General features: G+C 46.9%; 1 protein-coding gene across 4 annotated transcripts in view; it reads left to right on the top strand.

Annotated features, from left to right (window-relative positions):
* Fam53b (family with sequence similarity 53 member B) overlaps positions 1–15161 on the top strand; it is a 101902-nt gene that overhangs the window by 39953 nt on the left and 46788 nt on the right. For all 4 annotated transcript variants that reach the window (XM_029547534.1, XM_029547537.1, XM_029547540.1 and 1 more), the window contains exons 3-4: positions 2450–2501; positions 13402–14180. In XM_029547534.1, coding sequence (XP_029403394.1) covers positions 2450–2501; positions 13402–14180 — 831 coding nt within the window. The remainder of the gene's footprint in view (positions 1–2449; positions 2502–13401; positions 14181–15161) is intronic.

The following is a 15161-nucleotide window of genomic DNA, read 5'->3' as shown; positions in this document are numbered from 1 at the left end:
CTCTTCCTCTTCCTCTTCCTCTTCTTCTTCTTCTTCTTCTTCTTCTTCTTCTTCTTCTTCTTCTTCTTCTTCTTCTTCTTCTTCTTCTTCTTCTTCGTGCATGTATGTGTGTGTACCATGTACATGCCTGGTATCCATGGGGCTGAAGAGAGTGTGATCCTTGGGACTAGAGTTAAAGATAGTTATAAGCCAGTTAGGAGCTAGTATTGAACCCTAGTACTATGGAAGAGCAGCCAGTGCTTTATCTCTAACCTCAGGGTTCTTCATTAGAGGCCATCTCTAACCAGCTCAAACAAAATGAGTGCTAGTGGAATAAGGGTAGAAAACCCACAGGCTGTAGAAGAGTATGTAGAACATACCCAGAAAGGGCAGGGCCAGGGTGAGACAGGTTAAGAAACAGGTGCTAGGGCCCAAGCAGGCTTCCCTTGGTCCTCTGCTTCTGTCAGTGGAATGAGCAGACCTTGAGCTCTCCCCTAACAAGGCACAGGTGGCTGTACTCTGCTTCCTGCTTGTGCATGTGAAGCCCCAAGCCCTCCTTTGTGACACTTGTGAACACTCACTATGCCAACCTTCCTTCCTGTTCTCCTCTGCTTTTTGTGGTCCCTGTCTTGGTGTAGCTAACTAGGAACTACCCAAATGGATGTTGTCCTTGAGCCTGGGTATCCCCTGGGCACCAATTTCCCTTGACAGTCAAGGCATCCTGGCAGGAGGTCAACCCCATTCTTTCTCAGAACCTTTCTCTGGAAAGTAAGTGGCCTGTCTGGGTTCTGTAGGTTTCTGCACTTAGTTGTGTGGGTGGCACAGTCCTGATGGCAGGCTCTCCTGTGTTTGTCACCTGCTCTCTGTTGGGTGACTTTGGTGTGGCTTTCAGCTGCACATCCTGCAGCACTAGCCATGTTAGCTGAGATGGAGGCAGGCACAGCTCCTTTAAACTCTTTCTAGATATTTCAGTCTGTGGCTATAGGTAGTTATATACCAGAGGGTGACCCAACCTGGTGGTGGTAAGGATTGTTTTAAGCCAAGAAGAGGCCTGGAAAGGGTTGATTGTCATCAGTAACCTTGTCTATCAACAGCAGCCCAGGTGTTCCTCTGGAAACTGTCTCTGACCTCTACCCATCTTAACACACAGTCTGCACACCCACCCCCAAGTTCCATCTCTCTGTAATGTAATGAGTTGTCTGTGTGACCATGTTCTTGTGGAGGTTTGAGCCCTTCTTCTCTTCTTTGTCCTCAAGTCTGGAAAGGACCATCTTGTCCATTAAACCCCTATGAGATAAATGTACTGTTGGCCAAGAGCAAAGGTACTCTTGCCATATTGGGCACTGGGATGGGGTGAGGAAGCTGGTGCCAGGCGCCTGCTGTCTTATCTGAGTGGGCCAGGTGTTGCTAGTTGTCCCCACCCTCCTCCTGGGACTTTATGAGCCAACCCAGGTTCCCACCCACTTCTCACTCTAGAAGCCCTGCCTCTTTTTGTCATGTGGTCGGTCTGGGGTTCCTCTCAGAAGCTACAACCCTGTGTAACAGGCTGAGGACTTCATTTCCACTGCATGACCAACTCCTAGAACAACCTGAATACAGATAACTGTCCGTTCCTGTGTACTGAGTATACTGTAACTGAATGCGAAGTGGCCAGTCTCTGGAGTGTTTGAGGCAGACCTTCTTCTCAGGGTCCTGACTAGTATGTCTGCTCCTCACTAGCCATCTGAGTAGGCCACTTGACTTGGTTGCTAGATACACAAGAGCCGCCAGAATATTCTGTGCTCAACTTACTATCTAGCTGTGAATCCTCAGCTTCATCTGTATTCAGATGAGGGAAGTGTGGATTGTGAGGGAAGACAGACAGACAGCAGTGGAGTGGGAAGCCCAGTGAATAAACAGTGCCCAGGAATTGAAAGCCATAGCTCTCAGGCTGAGACCTGAGGGAGCCAGTGAATGTCTTGGCTTCAGAGAGGATGACTGACGGAGTCACTGTAACCATAAACAGCTACGAGGCTTCAGTCAGCATTCCCTGGGTAGAAGAAGAGATGCTGTCCCAGTATCACCTGGGGAGCCACCAGGGAGTAAATCCACTGCTCCATACTCCTAGGAGGGCCACCTCTCCAAATATCTTTCCAGCACCTAATGAGATTTGGTTCTGTCGTTGCATCAAATCTCCCCATATCCCTCTGTGGAGAGAGTCCCTCTTGCCAGGAGTCACAGGTATTATGTGTGGCTCAGAAGCCCATTAGCCTGCTCAGTGTGTGGCTCTGGGGCCTTGAGGCAAAGGCCAGGCTCAGTCTTCTGCTGCAGATGTTGCCTCTTAGGCTACTTTCTTCCCTTTACTCAGCCTGCTGCTGCCTAAGGGCAGATCCCCCGGTAACTGTGACTTTAGAAAGAACTCAGTGCAGAGTCTCGTGCAAATGTGCTCCTGATGATGGGAAGAGTGAATAGCTTTTCTGCTTATTTTCAGCACACGCCAAAGATGAGTCAAGGACCTACACTCCTTTCCTGTGGAATTATGGGTGAGTAGCTACACATTATGGGCATCTTCTTCTAGTCCTTCCATCCAGGTGAAACTCCAGAGGAGTCCTGGAGAGACTCCCTTCTGTGTTCAGCCCCCAGCGGGGCTGGAGTAGACCAACAGGGTGCTGGGCATGAAAGTGGGAGGCACGGTTGTGTGGTTTATTGACACCATTTCCAAATCCAGCATTGGGTTCTGACTGATTAATAGGTAGTTCATGGTGATCTTTTTTTCACTCAGAAAATCTATTGTGGAATAGGAATCAAAAATCCTTTAAAGTCTGGTGGGTAGTTCTCAATGATAGCTCCTGATGTGTGTGTGTGTGTGTGTGTGTGTGTGTGTGTGTGTGTAAGATTTGCATTTTTCATATAATCAAGTATGCCATGAACATAAAATACATAAATTGTGTTTGGTTTTGCACACAGTAATTGCTGTAGTACATAAATGGCTCAGGTCCAGTATCTGTATAGTACTGTGCTGTGTGGATACGATGTATGGATGTGCTATGGTGATGTGATTCTTACAGTCACAGGGTAAAGCAGCTCTCAGGGGGTTCTCCCAGGGTGAGTTTTGTTTTTTTGTCATATTTCTCAGGGTAGTTCCAGAAGGAAGCTAGAAAGACCAGAGGTCAAGGACCTTTTTAAGGCTCTTGGTTTATTATATGGCAAATGTCCCAGCCAATAAGCCGTTTGGTCTAGTGTTTCTGTGCACATGTGATGCTGTTTCTTGTGAAGAGAAGAAAGGATGGTTGCATTGGTTGTATGCATTCTACATTGTCCTGCAGATGGATTCTGTGATGTCTAGGTTGAGTTGGAGACCAGACCTCAGTGATGGAAGAGCTGTCGTGGCCTTTCAACCTCAGTGCCTTGCAGGCTGTCCTCACCCTCCTTCTGTGGCGAATGGCTTCTTCCTTAATTTCAAGGCACGTCCCATAGCTGAGACTGTGAGTGCAGTGGGGGCCTGTGAGGTTGAATGCTGCCACACACATCGTTTGCAACTTCAGGGCCAGGCAGATGCTTGTTCATGCTAGGGGAATTGGAGGCCCAGTGACTCGGAATGATCTCTTAGGAAATAGAATGAGAAATAGAGAAGAACAGTTGTTTTCTTTTCAGTACATGGTATAGAGTGGAGAAAAGCTAGATGTCTTTTTTAATACTGCTACCCAAAGGACATCCAAACAGGGAAATCACCTGGGTGATACACTTCTGTGGCCTACTCACACATAACCATTGGTGATTAACGGCTTTTCTCCTCCACCGCCACCGTCCCATGGTGGAAAAACCTATTGTACTTCTGCACCCTGGAACAGGTCCACAATTGAGCTGCTTTCTTTTATGATGGGAATCTGTTATGAGTGTCCAACCTTTACCCTAAACTTAGCCCCAACAGAGCCAGACCAGGAAACTGTCCTGAAGGTGGTGGGCCTCCATTTTAAGGCTTTTCTGTGAGGCTTCTCTGGCTGACTCTAATGGGTCTGGAGATGTGGGGGTGAAAGTGTCTAGTGTAGGAACAACAGCTCCATGCCCCTCGTCTGCCTGCTGCTCAGCTTCCTTGACTCAGGAGAGCTGTGCCCCATGTCCCAGCATGTCTTACTAGGACTCTCATTCACCACACGTGGTTTCAGGGGCTTGTCCTCATAGATTTTCACTGAGTGTTTAGCATTTGCTAGACACTTAGTATAGGGCAGAATGAAAGGGACCCTGTCATACCCACAAGGAACATTGTGTCTAGTAGAGGAGAAAGAGCCAGAGACAGTAATTCTGTGTGCCAAGATTCAGCAGGCCAGTAGAGCCATGGAGCAGCACACTCTGTTTCCCCATTCGTTGATCTTTCCCTCTGGCAAAGTCTAGCTGCTTTAGGTAGGAGGTCCTTCCACCTTCTGTCCCATTCCAGCAGCATTGGAGCCGGAGGTCTCAGTAGCCAGAGGCCTTCCTACTTCCCTGTGAGTTGGAGCAGGTAGCTCCCATCAGCTCTCCAGCCCACTGACCCCGTGAATGGAGTAGTTTATGGGCTCATCTTGTGCGGTCACTGTGGCTTACTGGGAGTTGCACCCTAGGCGGAGAGATTTCATCTTGGGTGTGCCTGCTTTTCAATAGCAGGGAAGAGAACACCCGGAGGGGCTGGCCAGACTTTTCAAGAGAGTTTTTGGCCCTTCCAGGGCTGGACAATGTGAGCATAGATAAAATATCAATGATCATAATCACCACCCCAGCCCCAGCTCCTGAAGACAAAGGCTCTGTGACTCAGGGTTTTCCCTCCTAACCCCAGGCCCATGGCCCTAGCTGGGAACCGGTATGGGGAGTTTCCTAGGCACTCTGAAGAAAGTGCAAGTGCATCAGGGCTTGGAGGGCAGCCCTGGGATGCTGCTGCTGCCAAGAATGCCGTCCTTCCTGGGCTAAACTACCCAGGTGCCCACTTAGAGTCCAACAGAGTAGCTTCGGATTTTCTTAACAATGTATGCTTTGCTTTATTTTTTTTAAAGTACCTCATTCTTGTGATTGTGAACTGGATACCAGACCCTTCCCTATCCTTGTGCCCCATTTCTATTTGGGAACATGATACAAAAGTATTTTTATACTTTTCTAAAGTGAGGGAGGGAAAAGATCTGGGCTAGGTGTGGATGGAAGAAGAAAGACACAGAACAAAACAAAGTGGTACCCACCTGAAGGTTCCTTCTTAGGGCGCCAGGCCAGCTCCTCCTAGCAGATAACAGGATTCCAGTCTCACCTCCAGATCTTTCCTGCCCACCTCTGTGCTAAGGCAGAATTTCCAGTGAGGCATCTACTCATGATGAGCTGAGTGGCAGTTCCCAGCCTGCCATCTGGGCTGAGAGCAGCGCCCTTCCTTACATCTACTTCTGGTGTGTTCAGCAAGTGTGGGAGAGGGGTCCTCCTGGGTGCAGTGAAGCAGGGGCTGCATGTGACATCCAGCTTGAGCCTGGGACCCTCTAAGAGATGCTTGCTTCATGCTTGCTTGTGTACACATTCACTGCTGCCGCCGCTGCCACCACCATCTTCCTCTTCCTCTTCTACCTCCTCCTCTTCCTCCTCTTTTTCTTCTTTTTTTTTTTCTTTCTGATAAAACAGGGCAACTGGGGTGAATGCAGGCCCACTCATTACCTTTGGCTAATTGCCGCCATTAAATGAGCCCTATTTCATCAGGATTGTAGACACCACACATTCTATCTTTCTCACCACTCAGGCCAGGAGATTAGAAATCACATAAAATGTGAGAAAGTGAGAGATACACCAGTTATTCCCAAAAGGCCACTAGGGAAAATCGTGTAACTACAAGTCAGTGGACAGAGAACAAAACAATTCATAGGCTTTAAAAAGAAAAAAAAAAAAAAAGGGGATGAAAACCCATAATTACTTCAGGAGTTATGGTAATAAATTATTTATTAATGTAAATTATTTCACAGGCAAGGAACATAGAGGAAACTTGAGCAGAAGGATCATACATTATGTATAAAAAGGAACTGTAAAAACATTAGAGCGGCCGACTTGTGCGCTCGGCTTCAGGTTTGTCAGCATTTTAATTATAAGCCCTACTTTCAGTGTTTAATTACTCGACTGTTAACGTCTACTCTGTACATAAAAGGGTTGTTCCCTGGGGCACTCTCTGAATGAAGTTCCTCAGGAAAACAGTTGGCTGTGTTGAGCTGCATAGGGCTAAGAGATTTCATGTTGAGATTCAGCAGGCTTTGGTCTCTTAACTCAACCTCTGTTGATCACTGAAAGTGGCCTGTGATTGTACCTGTGTGGAGAGCTGGCATCGGGGCTAGACAGTTTCCATTGCGGTCAGATGACCAAAGCAAAATTAAAACCACCACCAGCAATACCGGCATTACACAGCCCAGGTTTATGTGTGATTGAGGTCCTTGAGCCAGGACCTCCTAGAAGAAATTGCTTATAGACTAATACAGGCTAGTATGTGATTTGTTTCCAGTGAAAAAGTACATCCACATACAAGTACATGTGTCTGCTTAAAAAAAAAAAAAAAAAAAAAAAAAAAAAAAAAAACTCTTTACAGTTTGAATTGATCTTTGTTGTGGTTACTACATATGTATGTGATTTTTAAAATCCATACAGGATGCTTTTCAGTTCATGTACCTTTTATTGGTTCCAGACAGTGTGTGTGGAATGAAGTGCAGAATAAAAGTAGTGGAATTGGCTCAAGACAGCTGTCTGTGAGCCTCCTGGGCTGCCCTCTCGCGAAGGTGAGGGAGCAGGAGTGGGAGCAGGCTGCCATGGTGCCGTAGGCCAGGGAATGGCTACTGCACTATCTTTGGGTGTTGGCCTCCCAGTGGAGAAGGATAGGCAGTGGGCAAGTCGGGAACATCCTGTCCTAGTCGCAAGAGTATGGCCGTAGGGCTGCAGAGCATGCTCAGGTCTTTGCTGTTTGCCAACTGGGTGTGCCTCGAGGACACATGGCACTGCTCTGAAGCCCATTTTCACCAGTGGGCAGGGATGCTGTGACGGCCCAGAATATAAACAGTTGCTTAGAGTGCATGCTTGTGCTCTCTCAGCTTTAACAAGGCCCCCAATGTGGAGGTAACACATCTCTTGAGGGCTGTCCTCCCTGCCAGTTCCCTTATCTAATACAAATGCAGCTAACCTTGGTGTGTGTGTGTGTATAGTTTAGAGATCTGTCTGTCTCATGTGCTTTGCATGTGCCCCAAGCATGAGGGGATCAAAAAATAGCCAAACTGGCCTTTCCGAACCTTTGGAACTTTGCTGCTACGGGGAATACTAGTTTCCCTGACATTTGTAAGTACTCCTGGGATCTTGGGGGTGGAGCTGAAGACTCTTGTCAAGGTTGTAAGGGTTGCCAGGACTCCACACCATCTTGTACAAATGAAGAAACAGAAGCCTGCACCTTCAACGTTCAGGGCAGTGCAGTTTTTATATCTTAGTGGTCCCACCAGCCCTTGCCCCCCTTTTTTTTTTTTTTTTTTTTTTCTCAAGACTATAGACTTGCCAAAAGCAGTGAGAGCTGCAAGCTGCTATTTGTGGTCCCCACCCTACTAATGAGGCAAAGGCCCTGGTAGCCATTCTACACCCTTATCTTTGTCTCTTCTTTTAGAGCCCTACACTCCTGTTTTTGCAGATGAGACTGAGTGGAATGTCTACTGTCAGCCCTCCTAACCCTTTGTCTGTGTGAGGTCTTTGTGAAATGAACTTGGTGTTTTGTATGACTGTCTTTAAGACATGGCAGGGCCAAAGGCTAAAGCAGAGAAGCCCAGGAGCCTATCTTCCTGACTCAGCTTCTAGTAAGTTTCCATTCTGGCAATAGCCTCTACACTTGATTAAAAGCAGATGAGAGAGCCATATGTGATGACTGCAATCCCATCATCTGAGAGGCTCAGAGAGGAGGATTACAGCAAGTTCAAATCCAGGCTGGGTTTCATAGTGAGTTTAAAGTCAGCCTGAGCTAAAGAATCAGACTCTGGGTTTTAAAAACAAACAAACAAACAAACAACTAACCAGGTAAGACCTTGGGGGAAAGCTCAAGTTATTGTCTAGCTTGTCCATTGATGTTCTTGTCAACAGATCAGTTCAGCAAAGCTGCCCTTTAGAAAGACACCCAGTTCTCTGGAGTCTCACACTTAAAAGGGTTGGTGAGCTCCTTCCCTAAACAGACGGTCTTTGCAGCTCTAGGGCCAAGTTAGCACACCACAACCTTGGGGGTGGGGGGAGTCAATACATAACTACACCTCACAGTCAGCACAAATAGACAGGTATGAAATCCAGGAATGAGTCAGCCACAGGTCTGACTGGTGGCTTGCTTCCTGGGGTTTTGAAGGCTGCAAGAATCAGATCTCTTGAGTCTGTATGTAATTACTTATCTAGAAGCCTCATTGTGTTATGACTGTATACCACTTTAAAAGAATATCAAAAACACAGCACTGAGATCGCCAGGGCTGTAAAACTCCTCTCTTTTGAACATAAGAAGTCTTACAGTCCCTCAAGAATCTGGGCCCCTGGGAATTTCCCAGTCTAAGTGCAGAAATGGAAACAAGAACATTTGAGGTCAAATGCTATTTGTGTTCCTCCAAGTGCTTTTCGTTCTTAAACTCAAAATCAGTGTATCCAGCAGCCTCTCCTCTCTGTGGTCAGGGCAGCAGGACTTGCTCGTATAAAATGTAAATCTGGGGTACGCATCTCTTTCTCTCAAAGAGTAGATGGTCAGAAACTTTAGGCTCAGTCCTATAGGATAGGGAAGGGATTTTGATCACGTGGTTCACTTGAGGGAGAGCTGGATCCACGGTATATTTATGCCTGTGTGGTTCATCCTCCTATCCATAGGTAAAGTGATGTGCTGACCCCCCCCACACACACATACATTTGTTCACACACATTCTCACTGTTGTGTAAATTTCACACTTGTGAACTGGGTGCACTGGGAACATTGAGGAACGTTTTCGGACACAATAGAAATGGCATAATATAGGCCATGTGCCATTTGAGATGGAAGCTCAGGGAGTTCCCACCTGGCCTGTGAAACATAGATTTTTAAGGACTTGAAAAGCAAAGAGGTTGTTTTCTGTAAATTTCCTGTCCTCTATTTGCCCAAAGCAGAAGCAAAATAAACCCACCAGCTCCAGTCTTAAGAATCAATTTTGTGGCAACCAAGATTCTGCGTCTCTACTGCCTACCTCCAAGTTCCACCTCCTCCCCTCCAGCAGGCAATCCTGCAACCATACCTTGGAAAATCCCTAGTACAGAAAATACTGTACCCTGTTTAGCCTGAGTCCACCCACAGATATTGGTCTCCAGGTACAGAAAGCAGATCCCTAACACAAACATGTTTTTCAGTGTTGTTCTTTCAGAGTTACACTGATGGCTGCCACCTCTGAGAGATTGCTCTGGGCACTTTCCTGGGCCTGTGTCTTCTCTCAGCAGCTGAGAGAGATTAAGAAATGTGGAGAACTGTGATTCAAACCAAGGGCCTTGCCCTTTCTCACCCTATCAAGTGACCGCTGCTCCTCTGAATCCATGGCCTTTGTCACTTAGGAAAGAGTTCCAGTTGTTTATGCAGAAGTGATAATGTTGAATGGCAGGGTGGGGGCACTTGCTGTCTTCTCAGAACTCTTTGTGCTCTACGAAGTTGGGGCTTCACAGATAGGGCAGTTTGCCATTAAAAATTAGCTTCTGTTCCTGTTCTTTTGTGTGGAGATCTGACCCAGCGACTTGCTTTCTGGACCCTCAGTGAAGGGTGGGGACACAAGAGCTAAACATATCATTGACTGTCTTTACTTTTTTGTATTTGTACTTTTCAAAGTGACAAAATTGGAAGCCATTAGAATCTGTGCTGCAGACAACACAAGTGGCCACATGGATGCTATCGATATGTACCAGCAGTGCTTTCCTTTTACAAAGTAGCTTTCATTTGCCTCTATCTAGTTGCCTGCCTGCTTCATACATAGCCAATCCAAGGCCCAGAGTAGGGTGGAGGGTTTGGGGCCTAGCCCAGATTGAATCTGCATGTATTGATGATAGTAAGAAGAACTAACTCATGAACACCCACAGCCCCTTCTATAGTTTTTGTCTTTGTTTTGTCACCCACTTTTCCTTCATGTCCTCCCACCCCCTGCTAGGTCTGCTGTGATCCGTGAAGGATCATGGAATGCTGTCCTGGGTTGTACTTGAGAACTGGCAGCCCAACAGAATGAATAGCAAGTGTAAACCTCACATAGGATCAATCTCTTCTTAGTTGATGGCTTTTCCCCATTTGACCTGGACACATTCTGTCCCATGTCCCAGGCTTCCAAGCACCAGCTGTGGTACCATGTTGGTCCTTCACTGCTCAGTGGATAGGCCGGTTGGTCCCTTCCTCCGCCTACCACATCCCTGAGCTCTGTGGTGTTTTCAGTGTCTTAGTCTCAAATGGAAGTCAGTTGCAGTGACTTCCTGGAAATCCACAGGAGAGAACCCAGAGGAAGATGAGTTTAGGTCCTGGTTCTAGAGTGGCTCTTTCCCAGAACTAAGGCAGATCACACAGCACCATGAGCTCAGCAGCCACAGTTCTCACACACTTACTAATAAGCTTTCCTCACAAGAGATGTACAGACAAGAAAAACAAAACTAAGAAAGCATAAATTAACCGGCCATCTGACAGTCAGTCATTAACATTTTGGTCTGTTGCTTTTTGTTTCATGTATAGCATACTGTGTATTGACTAAATAGGAATCGTGGGGCTCTATACACAGCTTCTTTAGCAGTTTATCTCTGGCATTTCCCCATGCCATTAGCCAGTCCTTGACACTACACTGTTGCGTGATCTGTTGAACCAGCCACCTACTATAGGACATTTTAATTATAACTTTATTATACAATTTGCTGTCATTTCTTATCATTTTTATTTGCTTTCCACTTTTTTCATTTTTTTTAAGATTTACTTATTTTATGTATATGCGTAGGAGGGCATCAGATCCTATCACAGATGCTCGTGAGCTACCGTGAGTGCTTGCTGGGAATTGGACTTGGGACCTCTGGAAGAGTAGTCGGTGCTCTTAGCTGCTGAGCCAGCACTCTAGCTCTCCATTTTTTTTTTTTTTTTTTTTTGGAAGACTTTTCTCCTTCTATAATATGTAGTCAGGACTCAGTCTACGTTGAACTCATTCTATAACCCAGGCTGACCATTCATTCAAGGTGATCCTTCAGCCTCAGCTTCTTGGGATTAAGCTGGATTTATGCTACAATGCCCAGTTTGGTTTTTATTTCCTCTGTTTTGAATTTATTATTTTGGTTCACTGAGCTATTGACAAATTAAAACTACTTCACAGAATGGTAAACATTGAGCAGGGGAGATGGGTCAGTGGGTCAAGTACTTACTGTGCAAGCCTGATGACCTTAACTCAGATCCAAGAACCTACAGCAAAGCCAGACAGAGCCCAGCCATGGTGGCTCACACTTTCAATCCCAGCACTAGAGAGGCGGAGGAAGGCCCTCTGAGTTTGAGGTCAGCCTGATCTACAGGACCCCCCACCCCTACCCCCAATACTTGTGGGAAGGGAGAATACTCAAGAGGAAGAGAATACTGGAAGGAATGTTTTCCACAGTTACTGAATTCGTACGTATCTGAAAAATGTACACAGCTTGCAAAGAGCTAATTGGGGGTCAGGGGTGAAGGTTATATGTGGAAGCAATTTATCAAATTCACCTAGAAGACTAGGTATTAGAGCTGCCTCTGTCATCAGGGTCAGGAAGATTCTAAGTTGGAGTCTTTGGGTGTTCAGCTATACTCCTTCTTCATTCCCAGCTGGCCTGCTAAATGTCAGTAAACCTTTCTTCTGCCTCTCCAGCTCCTAAGACTTTCAGCATTTATAACCCTGGACAGTTTCTCCATGTGTCCTCTGCCTAGGCTTTCGGCTTCTCAGGTCATCTGTCTCATGACTTAGCAGAGTGTCTGGGGAAAAAGAAACTTTATACTAAGCCTTGGTTTGGCTTCCTCAGGCTCCTGGGCACCGTCTTTGGTGGCGTTACTCATTCCCTTGACCTAATGGACTAGGTATGATTTGGGTGACATTCAGTGCACAGTGTATCTCAGTGGCCTTTGAGAAGTGACCCCTGTAAACCAGGTGTGGTCATAGTGGCTCATATCAAATTCCATGACTTGGGACGCTGAGGCAGGAGATTTGTCACAGGTCAAGGCCTTATGCTACAGAGTAGCACGTTGTCTGGAAGAAATAGAACTGAGTGGTGCAATAGAGCTGGTTTCACAGTTCTCGTTACCTGGAGTGTGCATCATCTAGGGATGGAACAATCTTTTGAAACATCTACATTTTCCCTGTAGAATAAGTATCTTGAAGCCGTGTCAATGTCAGACTGGCCTGGGTCTTTACTGTGCCATATAGCTGTATTGCCCTGGGTAGTGTGCTGTGTGTGTGTTATGGTCCAAGAAGGATGCCCAGTGAGTGGTCTGAATTGCTGTGGGTGTTAGTGGAACCTTTAAATAACTTACTTTGAGCCATTTCCAGCTTTATTTCAGGTCCATTGACCGCCTGACTCAAGCTGTCACATTTGCCAACTAAAACATATATTCAGATTAGCAGAGATAGGGCTAACTGGACAGCAGGTGCTTCTCATCTTGGTTTTGTGTTGTAAATTTGAGAACAGGAACTTTCGTCTCCTAACATTCCCAGAATGTCCTATACTGTAGTGGAAAAACAATAATTTGTTCTTAAGATTTTACTGAAATAAAAGTTCAAGTTCAGATCTTGCATTCCACAGTTGGGCTAGCCCGTGGACTCATGCATTCAAACAGTGTTGCCTGATCTTACATCATGCTGTCTGTGACCTGAGTGTTACTCTTACCCATTACACCTGCTTTACATATGCTCAATTTCATCAAGAAATCAAATGAATATGAAAAAAAGTGCTGTGATTGGCAGCTGTTGTCAGTGCTGATATTATTGAACATTTTGCTAGAAGGCAAACCCCAGCCCCATTTTGCCCTTGACCATCTGAAGTGGCCAAGGCTTAGTGTTGATCGTGGTCTTCTGCCAGTGCTAACTTACATAGCTCCCCTGACACAGCCACCAACCGGCGCAGAGCTCGGGACACGTTACCATCATGGGAGACAGCATGGGATGTTGGGAGGAAAACTGGATCAGGAACTCCAGGGGCAGGTCTGGATTTGAGATGCTGGGAAGGAAGCTGCTTCAAGGACCACAGGCATGGGTCTGGATCCCTGGCCTTGTTGTGCTTCCACCTCGGCATCTTGGGCCTTACTCCTCTGGGCCTCAGTTTTCATCTATAAAGTAAGGTTGAGCTGGCTGATTTATGAGGACCTTTCTGGTGCCAAGTGCTACATTGCAAGCAGGCTGTTGACAAAGGAACAGAGTGCTGTTGTGAAGGCCTCTCAGATCCTATTTTCTCTTTGTATTTATGCACCAGAAAATGACAGATGGCGAGACCTGGATAGAAAATGCCCTCTTCAGATTGACCAGCCAAGCGCCAGCATCTGGGAATGTTTGCCTGAAAAGTGTCAGAATGGCTCCCTGTGGCACCAGGAGGCAGTGACTGCCTGTGCAGTGACCAGCCTAATCAAAGACCTCAACATAAATGACCACAATGGGAACCCCTCAGCTCCTCCCAGCAAGCGCCAATGCCGATCACTATCCTTCTCTGATGAGATGTCCAGTTGCCGGACGTCATGGCGGCCCTTGGGGTCCAAAGTCTGGACTCCTGTGGAGAAGAGACGATGCTACAGTGGAGGCAGCGTCCAGCGCTACTCCAATGGTGTCAGCCCCATGCAGCGGAGTTCTAGCTTCAGCCTCCCTGCCAGGGCCAATGGGCTCTCCTCACCTTCCCACCAGTCGAGCCTGCACCACCGCTTTGGGGGGCAACCCTGCCAAGGAGCACCAGGCTCAGCCCCCTGTGGACAGGCGGGCGATAGCTGGAGCCCAGACCTGCACCCAGTGGGAGGGGGCCGGCTGGACCTGCAGCGGTCCCTCTCTTGCTCACATGAGCAGTTTTCCTTCCCAGAATACTGTCCCCCCTCAGCCAACAGCACACCTGCCTCAACGCCAGAACTGGCAAGACGCTCCAGTGGGCTTGCCCGCAGCCGCTCTCAGCCGTGTGTCCTTAATGACAAGAAGATCGGTGTGAAACGGCGGCGTCCAGACGAAGTGCAGGAGCAAAGACCTTCTCTAGACCTTGCCAAGATGGCACAGGTAAGTGCCCCAATGGCCTAGGCTAGGCTCCAGAAGCACCTCACTGTTTCTGGGATTCTGGTCCTGGTCCAGCCACTTAAGTGCACAGTGACTTTCAGACATGATTAGGAGTCAGTTCCCTTGGTTTGAACATAGTCTCCAAAACAAAAGAAAAAAACAAAAACAATCAAGGTTTTTGTTTCTGTTCTTTTAAGTTAAGTTAAAAGTACCTGTTTTTCTCCATTTAAAAGGAGGCATGTTCTTTCCCTGTTAAGCTCATTGCTAGTGGAACAAGAGCAGACAGATGGTGAGAGGCAGGCATTGGCTAGGAGTCCAGTGTGACCAAACACTAATTAATCCTCTTCTAGTCCTTTGCTGGTACCTCCTCTCCTGGAACTCACACACCAGTGTTCAGTCTCACTCGGATTATGCTGATTCCCTAGATGAGAGCCATGGGTAGTGACGTTAGGGAAGGTGGGAACTGTCAAACAGTTAGACCACTCAGAAATTATTAGTCTGCAACTGTCAGTACTGGTTGTGGGAGGAGCCTCTCCCATGTGCTCCTGTTCCTCTGTGTTGTCCTCTTTGTCTTGGAGTCCAGCACTTCTCTTGGGTATTGATCTAAGGAGAATGGGCTTAGAGTTAGACACTATCAGCAGGACAGTTGTCAAAGCCCGGGGGCTGGCTACATTTGGTGCCTGCCATAGAGATCATAGGATGTGACCAAGATTGTAAGGCCTATGGTGTATGTGACATTGGTCCTTGTGACCATTAACTCTAGGATGGGTGGGTCTGGTAGGCAAAAAATGGCACTACCAACTCTGTGCCTACCTGGAAGAACCTCTTGCTCAGTGCCATGGTGTAAGTATCAGTTTTGGGTGTTATGTATAAAAACATTGATTATTGTTTGGTTTGAGGAAGTGAAGATCTGTTTGCTAGTGAGGGAGTGTTCTCTGGAGAATTGATCAAGCCTTCAGACCATGGGCAGACCCAAGGCAGGCA

The sequence above is a fragment of the Mus pahari genome, chromosome 1 (assembly GCF_900095145.1).
Source record: "Mus pahari chromosome 1, PAHARI_EIJ_v1.1, whole genome shotgun sequence".
Lineage (NCBI taxonomy): Eukaryota > Metazoa > Chordata > Mammalia > Rodentia > Muridae > Mus > Mus pahari.
Note: the sequence above shows the minus strand (reverse complement) of the source record. Positions and strands in the feature narration are given on the sequence as shown.